Raw genomic sequence first — 12099 nt, 5'->3', positions numbered from 1 at the left:
AAATCTTAGTACCCAAGCCTGGGCCCCAGGGGGAACAAGAAGTAGCATGAAAATTTCTTTACATGATGTAACCTCCTCTTTCTAGTCCCAAATGAAGACACCAGATTCCCAGAATATGTGTAGTGTGTTGGGGGGGTGGTGGAACAGGAGGTAGGGTAGTCCAGCTGCTGCTGCCCTAAGCCCAGGGACGAAAAATAGAGCCGTGACACTGACAGGAGGGAAGGACAGGGGAGGCAAGGCGGTGCTGTGGGTGTGGGAGCCAGAGGACTGCCCCCCATCCCCACTGGGGCTGTGCTTTGGGAACCTGTTTCCTGGGCTCACTGCTGCCTCGGGGCAGGGTGGGGGGCTCTTCCCAGACCTCCTCACTCCAAAATCCTCCAAAGGACTGTCCATGGGGTGCTCTTATCAATAGGCCCTGTTGCTCTGGCGATGTCTTCACTGATGTTTTAGCCACAGCTGTCTGACTGCTGCGTCCCTTCAGCCCTCCCCAGCACAAGCCAGTCTCTGTCTCCTTGACCTGCTGGTGTTTGTCCCCAACCCTCTTCTATCAATTCAAGTTTATTCTCCTCATTAAACAGATTCCCGGAGGTTCCTCTGGCTAAAACAGCATCTCCTTCCTGGCTTCAGCCTAATCTGATGCCACGAAGCCAGGCGGCCCCAGGACTAGGCTTCTCTCACTTCTTGGCCAGCAGTTCTCATCACTAGATGAGCTAAGAGCAGGGGACCACCTGAGGGTCGCAGGGTCAAGGGAGGGGTCACAGAGCCACCCTTGTCACCCACAGCTGAATTCACAGGTGCTCCCCTTATAGCACATCCCAGGTAGCAGGAAAGGTGGAGTTAGGCTTGCAGATATCTGGAGGGATAAAGGCTGGAAATGGAAGGAAGGTGTTCCCACCTATGGTGTGTGAGACCCGTGGAAAGTCGGTCCAGGGCTTGGGGAGAGGCCCTCTCCTCTGAGGAGCTGGCAAGGGGTGAGAGTGGACAGAAACCATGGGGCCCCGGTCTGCCGGCTGTAGGCACCTTTGTTTCTCAGCCAGGTGGTGATCTGGCCAGTGCCAGGGAGGGGGGCCCAGACCTGCAGAAGAGGTCCTGGGGTCAGAGCTGTAGGGAAGGGGCTCTCTGGGACTCTCAGGCCTGAAGGAGTGGGGGCTGCTACCTTCTCTTTTCACTCCTAGCTTTGGTTGGAAAGCCTGAGGGTCCGGGACTCTCTCCCACCCTCCTGGTGGGCCTGATGCCCGCTTGCCACACTGACCCAGGCCTGGCCCCGCGATGGCTGCCCCTCCCCAGCTTCCTCAGCCAGGTTCCCGCTGGCAGGGGTGGCATCTGGGCAGCTGCATCCTCTGCCAGTCCGTGCATTTTCCTTGGGGCCTACCTCCCGCTGCCTGCCTGAGGGGCCTGTTCCAGCTTGCCCCTCATAAACAAGGGAACATGTGGTTCTGCAGGGGAGGGCCCCGCACCTGGGGCTTGGGGCTGCTGGTTCTCTTCTGGCACGGGGTGGCTTGGGCGAGATACCTCAGTGTGGCGGCCCCAGGAAACAGCAGCCCCTATTGGGGGAGGCGGCCTCGGCAGACCGAGGGTCAGGTCAAGACGGAGTGTGGCCAGGCAGATGGAGTGCTAGGCTGGCCGGAGAGCAAGCTGTAGCGTGGGTGGAAGGAAAGAAGATTTCGCCAGCACCTGCCGAGCCAGGCAAAGTGTGTGTGTGGAGGTGGCAGCCCTCTGGGCCGCAGCAAGGGAATCCGAATTTCTCCATCATGGCTCACTTGTCCACCCCGTCAACTCACTGCTGGGAAACCAAGGGCGGGATAGGTGGATCGAGGAAGTTTCAGGGTTGCAGCAAATGGGACCAGGCCCTAATAGGCAGAGGGCAGGAGGACACTCCAGGCTCTTAGGGATCCCCAATACCCAGGACAGAAAGACCTGACCAGGCCCTGTTTCTGGACTGGGTAACCCATTTGTCAGGTGAGACTGAGGCTTGACCAGGACAGCAACTGGTCTAGGTCAACCTACACAGGTGCCTACACAGGGCATCCTCAAAGTCTAGGTCAACCCAAGGAGGGTGCCCTGTGTAGTCCCAGTGTTACCCTATACCCAGGAGAAGAGAATCATTAATTCAACACTGAATGCAGATGTCTGCCAGGCCGCACAGGGCGGGAGGGTGTACAGGGGCGGCATCCAGCCTCTGAAATGCTCTCGTGCTCCAGGGACAGACAACCTCCCCCAAAATGCAACGAAACCATGTCCAAGGCACCATGAGAAGGGACCATAAGAGCTGTCTAGAGGGTTCAGGAAGGTGTTCCAGAGAATACATTTAATCTGGGCCTGGAGAGCTTTGCTAGCGACAAGGAGCAGGGAACTGCCAGCATGGGGAACAGCTTGGGCCCAAGTCTGGGATGGTGACAGGAACAGACCAGGGATCAGGAGCACTGAGGGATTGGGGAACAACATGGCAGTGACTCAGGAGAGGAAGAGGGGATATGCGTCTACGTAAGAAAGATCTCCCCTGCCAGGATCACAGGGGCCGGCAGGCCTCTAGAACTGTCAGCAAAACTGGGTGGATAAGGCACTTTTTTTTTTTTTTTTTTTAAAGGGCGGAGGCCTCTACTACCTTCTGTATTGTATCTATAAGCTAGACTAGAAGCTCTGTGAGGGAAGGGAAGGGACCAAGTGTGGTTTCAGGGGTAAGCCCAGCCCCTGGCAGACGGCCTGGCCTGCAGCTGATGTCCCATGTGCACATGTGACATACCGCGGACTCACAAAGGGACCCGAGGCCCAGGAAGAGTGGGGATGGCCAAGAGTGGGACAGCGGAGGAAAAGCAGCTGGAGGCAGGAGGGCAGATGAGAACATGCGGGGCAGAGGGTGTCTCCTGCCGGCAGGGATGTCTCGGGTGCAGGCGGTCTGGTTCTGCCACTGCCAAGAGGGGAGACAGGAAGGCGTGGCAGGGCTAGAAAGCATGCTGGGGAGAGGCTAGACTGGGGCATATGGGTCAGAGCTGTCTGGGGGCATATCCCCACCGGGAGCTAGCGCTTAGCTGGCAGCACTAAAGACAATCTTATCAGCTAGAAGAGGGTGAAATCACCCACAAAGTGGAGAGGGAGGGAGGAGAGGAGGGAAGCCCCCGAGACAGGAAAGTTCTAGCACTGATGGAGTGGTTACAGGCATAAAAGGTCCAGAAGAGGGGAGGGGACACAGAGACGGTGGCCCCAGGCCAGTGGCTGCAGAGAGGCCTGCAGGCCCAGGGCTATGAAGCTCTGAGGTTGCCAGGGTCTCTCAAGAGCCACAGCCACGGGCAGCGGAGGGGTGTCATTAAGGGCAGAGGCCAGCAGGGCAGAGAGCCGTGGATGACGACAGGGAGGAGTCAGCAGACCCTGTGTGATGGTGGAGGGGAGAAGCGGGACAGGCAGCAGCTGGGGGAGGGACAGGCACCGGGATGGGAGGGAACGCTTTTATAAGGGAAGTGATGAGAGAGAGTTGGTGGTAGAGGAAGGCTGAAGTCCTCGCTCCTGACTTCCCAGATGCATCCTGGAGTCATCTCCCACCAAACATTGCCAAATGGTGGGCTTTTAGGCCCTGAGGCAGATCCTTTGAGAAGTTTTAGGGCCAAGAGGGGACTTCCACAGGGAAGGCTGTATTTGATCAAATTGCCTTCAACCATCCAGAGACCTTCCCATTAAGCATCTATATTCTGCAGGACACTGGGCCGCCATAACCAAAGGGACCCAGGGCTGCAGGGAGGAATGGATGTGGTGAGGAAGGGGGACGGGAACTAGCCCCCCCTTTTCAGGGAGGAGGGAGGGAGGTGCGTTCCTCACCTGCCATTGCCGTACTTGATGCGAATGTCGCGGCTGCGGTTGAGCTCCTTGCCATCCTTGAACCAGCGGTAGGAGGGCTGAGGGTTACCTGCTGCGGCCTCGCACTTCAGTGACTGCTTCTCACCCACCTGCCCTGTCTGGCTTTTCATCTTCTTCAGCTTGGGCCGGGTGGCTGTGGGGAACAAGGCAGGAAGGTCAGTATGGTCATAGGGCGCATTGCCAGGCGTGTGCAATGGGAGGGCATGGGGTTATTTCCGGCTTCAGTCAGCAGTCACAGAGGGTCTGCAATGATGTCAGTGTGGCTATGACCTATGGGGCTTCCTTCATGCCTGGAATGACACTAGGAGCTTTATATACATTAGCTTATGAAAAAAACCCATGGCCTCACTGCAGGAATGAAACCCCTTTACAGATGGGGAAAACTGAGCCTCGGAATGGTGCAGCCACTTTCTCAGGGTGCGCTGGGATTCAAACCCAGGTGCTCTTGACTTTGGGGCTCATGCTCTAACTCCTATCCCAGACGCCCAGGCCTATGTTGGGCCTGAAGGACACAGGAGGACCAAGAGGACAGAGTTCCTGTCCCCAGAAAGTTCAGAGTGGCTGGAGAGCTACAATCTGGTACTAACATCATAGCATGGTACACGGAGGCCTGGAGGTGCTGAAACCTAGAGGAGCAACCCCAATGCAGGCTGGGGGAAGAGTGGCCTGAGCTAAGAGCGGAAGGATGCTAAGGTGCTAGAAGGGATAGGAAGGCAGGTGAGCAGGTGTCTGGGGGACAAGTCCTGGGGCTCCCCCGGGGGGACACCAGCCCAACTAGGGCTGCAGGCCTGCAAATGCCAAGCTGAGAGGCTTCTCCTACTTTTCTTACACAGGATTCTATTTCTTCTTGTCCAGATCTCCCATGCCTCATCTCCTCACTCCCCTCCCCACAATAACCTAAAAAAGGGGGGTGGGGGAAGTTCTCTGTTCTCAGAAAGGTAAGGGCCAGCCTGTGTTCCCTGCTGAGGTATGTAATAATTTCCACCAGGACAGTCCTTTGTAGATTACACAATGCCTTCTGCATGCTCTCATTCAGTCCCTAAGCTCTGTGAGGCAAGGGTCATTGCAGACATCGATGGGGAAGATGAGACTCAGAGAGGTTAAGAAACTTGCCCCAGGTCACATAGCCAGGCAGCCAGGCAGCCACAGAGCTGGGACTGAAGCCCAGGTATCTGCGTTTGCAACGCGTCAGGCTCAGAGTGGGCTGTGTCTGCTTTTGCAGCCTGTGTCTCTTTTTGGGGAACAGAGGACATAACTGAAATTCCTCCAATAGCAGAAACCAGGGTCTGTTGGGCCAGGGAGCTGTCTGGGGGCCGAATGGTCCCGTCTCGGCCAACTCTGGATGAAGGCAGCCAAGAGGGCCTGGCTTTGGCTAGAGCTCCCACCCTGAACCTACCCCTGAACGGCTGCTCATAAGCAGGCAGGAGATGGGAGTGGGGTGCTCGGGTGGCGAGAGCAGATGAGAAAGGGCTCCAGAAGCTTCAAACATGACATTACACAGTGCTTGTGAAAGGATTTTGTTCATTTTAGAAAAAATTTTAAAAATACAGACGGATAAAAGAAAACAAAATCATCCACCATCCTGGTACTCAGAAGTAAGGTACACACACGTACGCATGCAGTGTAAATAAAGGGGTCAGCGTCGGTAACACGTTTCTTTTGTTTAATGAAAGAAATGTAAGCCTTTGAGCTTGGCATTAACAAGTAATGGCAGCATTTCCCAAACCAAATTCTATAGGACGTGAATATCCAGAGAGATGATAATAGACGTTACTTGAGAAAAGGGTTCCATGAGCAAACCAGTTTGGGGAATGGGTGGGGAACAGAGTTAAAGACGTATCATCGCTGATGATTCCCCAAGCAAGGGTCTTAGAACTTTTTTCCTCAGATTTCCACAGATTTCCTCAGAAGCTGTGGTAGCATTTCAAGGAAATAGTCACGTGGATTAGCTCTGTAACATAACTTATGGGTGTCAGTACACATAAATACACCTTCCGATAATATCTTCACAGAATTCAAAATTCAAGAAGTAGGTCTAAGAAGGGTATAAGGCTTGAGAAACAAGTCTCCCTCTAACTTCTGACCACAGTCGCACGGGGGCCTTTGCAGGAGGCAACTGATATTATCAGTTGCATTTCTATCATTTCAGAGACCTTCTATGTATATTCATAAGCCTCAAGTGTTCACACACACACAATTTTCTTATTTTTCATGGTTGCATCCTACTCCTTTATCAACCCCAGAAACAGAACCAATTGACAGAACCAATTCCAATCCTGCGTATTCAGCGTGTTTTCTTCCCACTGCCACCTCATTGCAAACGGGCCCAGCCCTGCCCAGCATATATATGCAGTGTGCCTGTCGTGTGCACGCAGGGCTCACCCTTCGCACATATCCGGCGTGTGCTGCCGGATGGGCAGTGTGGCTCTTGACTCAGACCACCCAGATTCAAATCCAGGCTTTGCTACTCATTAGCTTAGTGTCCTCAGGTCACTGACCTAATCCTTCTGTGCCTCTGTTTCCTCACCTGGGAAATACTGGTGATAATAATAGCTCCTCTCTCACGGGAGTACGGCTGTGAGCAGTGCACGAGACAACGCACGTAAAGTCTGGCTTGCACAGAGCATTTAACAAAGGTTAGCTATTACTGTTTATTACCATCCACAATAATTTCCTAGGGCACTCTTCCTAAAAGGGGAATGGCTGCATCAAAAGGGCATGCGATCTTCCTTAGCTTTAAGCGGTGCCAAATTGCCTTCTGGAAAAGGTTGCACCAGTCTGCACTCCCACCAGTGAATGGCAGTGCCTGTTTTTTCCACACCCTCACTAACATGAGGTGTTATCACATATTTAATCTTCACCAATTAGCTAGGCAAAAGATAACGTCTCTTTGTTGTTGTAGTTTGCGTTTATTTGATTCCTGGGGAGGCTGACCACTTTTCATAAATGTATTGGCTCATTGTATTTCTTCTATTTGAACTGTCTGTTCATGTCTGTGCTGTTTATCTACTGGGTGCTCATCTTAGTGATCCGTAAGGGTTTTTTTTTTTTTTGGTAAATATTAAGGCTACTAACCTTCTGCTCTCTATATTTTCCCCAATTACCTGCTGCTTACAGTTTTTAATGCTGATTCGGGGGTATGTTTTTGGACACCCAGAGGTTTTATGTGTATTAACCTAAGTGTGACTGACGTCCTGCGTCAGTATCCTTGCCCCTTACCTACACCACCCTCTCCTTCATTTGCTTGCTCTGAGGTCCCTAGTCACTCCTTACAATAGTTCTTTTTGTTTGTTTTTTTAAGATTTCATTTATCAGAACAAGAGCAAGCACAAGCAGGCAGAGGGAGAAGCAGGCTCCCTGCGGAGCAAGGAGCCAGATGTGGGGCTCGATCCCAGGACCTTGGGATCATGACCTGAGCCAAAGGCAGCCGCTTAACCAGCTGAGCCACCCAGGCGCCCCTCCTTATCAATAGTTCTTAACCTTAGATGCTACTGAGCACCACAAAGGAAGCTTTAAAAATTTCTGTAGGTGCCTGGAACATCCAGATGTTCTGAAGCAGAACCTGTAAAAGCGGGTCTGGGTGTGTGGGCTTTAGAAACATATATAACATAAAGGAACGCGCACTTCTTGTCAATATACAGCTCAATGACTGGTGCCAAGCCAAAAACCTCTTCATAGGTGGCTTTCCTCTAAAGTTGGGTCGACACCCAGTGATTTAACAACCTCTTGGTTAATTGGTGACCTCCAACTAGTCTCCTCCTCCTCATGAACTGGGGACAGAGCTCTTTTCAAGTTCTAGGGTGCCTACCCCACTGCATGGGGAGTGTTGACCTTTCTTGCAGGTCAAGGGCCTCCTGCCCTCCACCCACCAGGGGGGAAGAAATGGTGGTCACTCTACTACCTTGTTTCTTGACATGAGTCCTGGTATGATACTCTACACCGAGCCAGGGGCCACTGCTCATGGTGGCAGTGATGGGGAGGGAGTGCAGACATACAGGCATGAGCCCATGTTAGGTGGCCTGAGGAGAGGGGGCTCCAGAGGCATTTCCTGTGACCAAAGGGAAATCCGGGACTGCATTTCAGATCACACTCTGTCTAGGGAGAATTCTGTGTGACCTGATAGCCATTTCTTTCTTTTTTTTTTTTTTTAATATTTTATTGATTTGACAGACAGAAATCACAAGTAGGCAGAGAGGCAGGCAGAGAGAAAGGAGGAAGCAGGCTCCCTGCGGAGCAGAGAGCCCAATGCGGGGCTCGATCCCAGGACCCTGAGATCATGACCTGAGCCGAAGGCAGAGGCTTTAACCCACTGAGCCACCCAGGCGCCCCTGATAGCCATTTCTTGATCGTCTCCTCACTCACTTGAGAACAACCCTACCTGGTTCACTTGTTCCTCATTTGTTCATTCATTCAACCTACGGCATGCCAGGCATTGTTGTGGGCCCAGATTATACAGTAGTGAAGAAGACAGATAAGATTCCTGCTCTTAGGGAACCTGAATTTTAGTGAGGAGAGACAAGAGCAAATGATCAATAGGGACTATGAGGCAGTAATAAGCAGCTGGATAAAGGCCTCGAGGTGAGAATGAGCTTGGTGAGCTCAAGAGCTAAAAGAGGCTCATGTGGCTGGAAGATTCTGGAAGGCAGGGGTAGTGTGAGGGGAGCCTGGAGGGGTAGGCCCAGTAATAGATGTGGAGCTGTGTGAGTCAGGGCAAGAAATCTGGATGTTTTACCCCTTTTTTCTTCTTCTTTTTTTTTTTTTACTTACGTGCCTACTAGAAAAGTTTAAATTACATATTTGGGTTGCATTATATTCCTATTCAACAGGACTGGCCTGAAGGATGAAAAAATAAAAATAACCATACATTTGAATCATGCCATGTTCTTTACAAAGTCTTCTTTTGCATCTATTAACAGTTCCTCGCGAGACTCATCTAAGATACTCAAAACCATGCCTCCCGCTCTAGCAGTGTCTAGCCGTGGTCCCTGTTCACAGAAATCTTAGTTCACAGCTCTCTGAAAGCCAAACACAGGCTGTTTGAAAGGGAATAGGACTGAGAATAGGCTGCGTGTTTTTGTTATTGTTTTGGTGGGTTTTTTTGGTTTTTTTTTTTTTAAAGATTTTATTTATTTATTTGACATAGAGAGATCACAAGTAGGCAGAGAGGCAGGTAGAGAGAGAGAGAGAAGCAGGCTCCCCGCCAAGCAGAGAGCCCGATGCGGGACTCGATCCCAGGACCCTGAGATCATGACCTGAGCCGAAGGCAGTGGCCTAACCCACTGAGCCACCCAGGCGCCCCTTTTTTTTTGTTTTTGTTTTGCATCAGGCAAGTCCCTTGATGGGGAGGGGAAGTGGCCCAGGGGCCAAGAAAGAGAAGACCCTTGAGGTTGCAGTCACAACAACACCCAGAAGACCTCTGCACCCTCACTTCTGGGCCCAGAGCCTCTTTAGGCTTTCTATGTGAGGGGTACGGACAAGCTCCCTAGGATGGCCCGGATTGGTCTGGTAGGTGGGGTGGGAAGACCTCAGAGGCTTAAAAGTCGGGGAGCGATCTGACCTTACTCTGTGCATTTTAAGGTCATTCTTACATGCTGAGCCACCATGGCTTCTCCCGCAGTGGCTCCCAGCCCCTGGATCCAGTACCAGCCCCTGGGGACACCCCAGACAGCAGAACTTCGAGGATGTGGAGGTGGTGCTTACAGAGCCTAAGACGTGAGCAGGCCAGCTCTTTGACTTCTGCGGGGGCACTCTCTCTGAGCTGGGTCTGGGATTGTCTGGGTTTCTTTGATGGCCCAGGACCCAGAATGCAATGCTAGTGTGAGGGATGAAGATCACTGTACCATGCCGCACGAGTGTCTTGGGACAGAGGTAAAACAAGCAGAGGAACAGGCTTCCCGGGATGGAGGGATTTGTCAGAACAAGAGCTAGATCAACCCTAGTGGGCAGAAGTTCACTGCAAGTCAGTTGACATGCATTTACTGAGTGCCTACTGTATGCTGGGTTCAGTGCTTTGTCCCAGACAGAAATGATCTGGCCATGTATGATGCAGCCTCTCCCACTCCTCAAGGAGTTTACTTTGTCCCTCTCTGTTACTGTGTTTGTTTGTTTTTTTTTTTTAAGATTTTATTTAATTATTTGACAGACAGATCACAAGTAGGGAGAGAGGCAGGCAGAGAGAGAGAGAGGAGGAAGCAGGCTCCCTGCCAAGCAGAGAGCCCGACGCGGGACTCGATCCCAGGACCCTGGGATCATGACCTGAGCGAAAGGCAGAGGCTTTAACCCACTGAGCCACCCAGGCGCCCCTCTGTTACTGTTTTGTTACATAAGAAATACATTTTTGTTGAAAAATTATACAAGTCCAGAAAAAGCACATTTAAATCCAGTTACCATGGGGGGCAGGGGGTAGGGAAACACTGTCAATATTTTCAAATGTCTCCTGCAATACTTTTCTGAAATGTTTTATATCCTATCCTTTAGTAAATATATTGTATAAACATTCTTCTGAATCTAGAAATACAAATCTAAATCATTTTAATGTCCATATCCTGTCTCATCGTTCCAATGAATTGGTCTAACATCATCTAATATTAACAAGACTGCAATAAACTTCTCTACAAATTCAGTTTTGTAGCCAAAGTGAAGAGCTCCAGTCTGGAGGGTCTGTATTTCCCCACACAGAGGAGGGACTCACAAAAGCCCCTCAGCACACAGGAGATTACCCAGGTGCCAGATGTCAAGCAGAAGGAAGAGGAAGATCTGTGCACACGAGAAGGGGGTCCCATGACTGTCACTGATACCCTGCTTGTCTGTGGCTGCTCCTACCCCACAGGTGGAAGGGCATGCAGCAAGCTGATGGCCTGGGTGGCTGTTGGGCAACCCTCCCTTTACCTCCCCTCAGGTCTCCTCCTCAGACCCAGCCCTCTCTGCTGAGCTCCCCTGCTCCCCAAGAGCTCCTCAGCCATCCAGCTCCCTTTATCCTGGCACAGTGCCTGCCTGAGGAGCAGGACTAGGGCTCTCTGGAGGGGGGTCGTGGGGATTTCTCCTTTGGCAGCTCTATAACACTATGAGGAAGATCTCTAAAGGATGACCCAGACTACCACAGAAACTCTCCCTTGGGGACAGGTCCTGTAAACCTTCAGACAGACTTTCACAGTTGTCGCAAGCTGGACTCCCCATGGGGTGTCTGGTGGCTCCTGCTTCCTTATCCCCTGATGCCAAGCCAGGGCATCTAGGCTGTATCTGTCTGAGAGGGAATCCCCACCATGCATCCCGCTGAAGATAACAACAGCAAGAACAACCAGGGCTGCTCCTTTCCCACATCCCGGCCCCGAGGTCAGGAGGTACCGCTGCTGCCAGCAGCTTGACCTCATTCCTCTCGGCAGTGGGCGGTGGGCGCGGAGCCTGTTGAGATCTGAGAGCAAGACAGACGCCCAGGACAGAGCCAGGCAGCCCAGCCGGGGAGGACCTGGCCCGGCCTCCCTCCCAGCAACCAGGGGCCAGGGGCAGTGGACTCTTGAAAGGGTTAATGATCCTCCCCTCATGACTAAGGCTGAGCAGTCCCCTTTGCAGGGCAACACCTGGAGACAAGGCGGCCAGCCTGCCTGGCATCAAAGTCTCCCACCGGCATGCTGCTGGCGGGCTCCGGGCTCGCCCCCTCCCCACCCCTCTCTTACCCATAAAGTGACTGCAGCCTATCGGAGGTTAATTACAGACTCCAAGTTCAAATGGGAAAGAAAAGAACAACTGAAAACACAGCTGGTTTAAGTGGACACAGAGGCCTTCTCTGTGAAACGGGCAGCCAGGTATCCTCCCCGTGGCCTGCAGAAGAGCTATTCAGACTCACAGGGCCAGGCCTCCTAAAGACCGTTTGCACCTTGCCAGGTCTCCTGGCTTTCCCCCCACCCTCCCCAGCCGCATTTCCTCAGCCAACCAGGCCCAGCCTGATGCCTGGGCTTGCCCTGCCCTATTCTCACAACCATCCAACAAACATCCACCTCCAACAAACCTTCTGAGGTATCAGGCCCCCACCCGACATCAGGGATACGGTGCTGAGCAAGGCAACATGGCTCCCACCCTTGGCTCGGGCTCTGCCTACCATTCAGGGTTCTGCTGACACTGGCAGGGGACGGAGCCTCACACGGGACCATTTCCCTGCATCGGTGAGAAGAAGCCCAGACCTGTTGGGCTTTAGCTCTACACCTGGCATCGCAGCTACAAGGTAGAGGATAGAGGCCAGGGCCAGCTGGGGAC

General features: G+C 52.5%; 1 protein-coding gene across 3 annotated transcripts in view; it reads right to left on the bottom strand.

The window, feature by feature from the left end:
* Positions 1 to 12099, bottom strand: part of NRG2 (neuregulin 2) — a 177348-nt gene that overhangs the window by 32839 nt on the left and 132410 nt on the right. For all 3 annotated transcript variants that reach the window (XM_046000151.1, XM_046000150.1, XM_046000152.1), the window contains exon 2: positions 3811 to 3982. In XM_046000151.1, coding sequence (XP_045856107.1) covers positions 3811 to 3982 — 172 coding nt within the window. The remainder of the gene's footprint in view (positions 1 to 3810; positions 3983 to 12099) is intronic.

Source organism: Meles meles, chromosome 3, assembly GCF_922984935.1.
Source record: "Meles meles chromosome 3, mMelMel3.1 paternal haplotype, whole genome shotgun sequence".
Lineage (NCBI taxonomy): Eukaryota > Metazoa > Chordata > Mammalia > Carnivora > Mustelidae > Meles > Meles meles.
The sequence above is the reverse complement of the archived record's forward strand: the minus strand, read 5'-3'. Positions and strand labels throughout refer to the sequence as shown.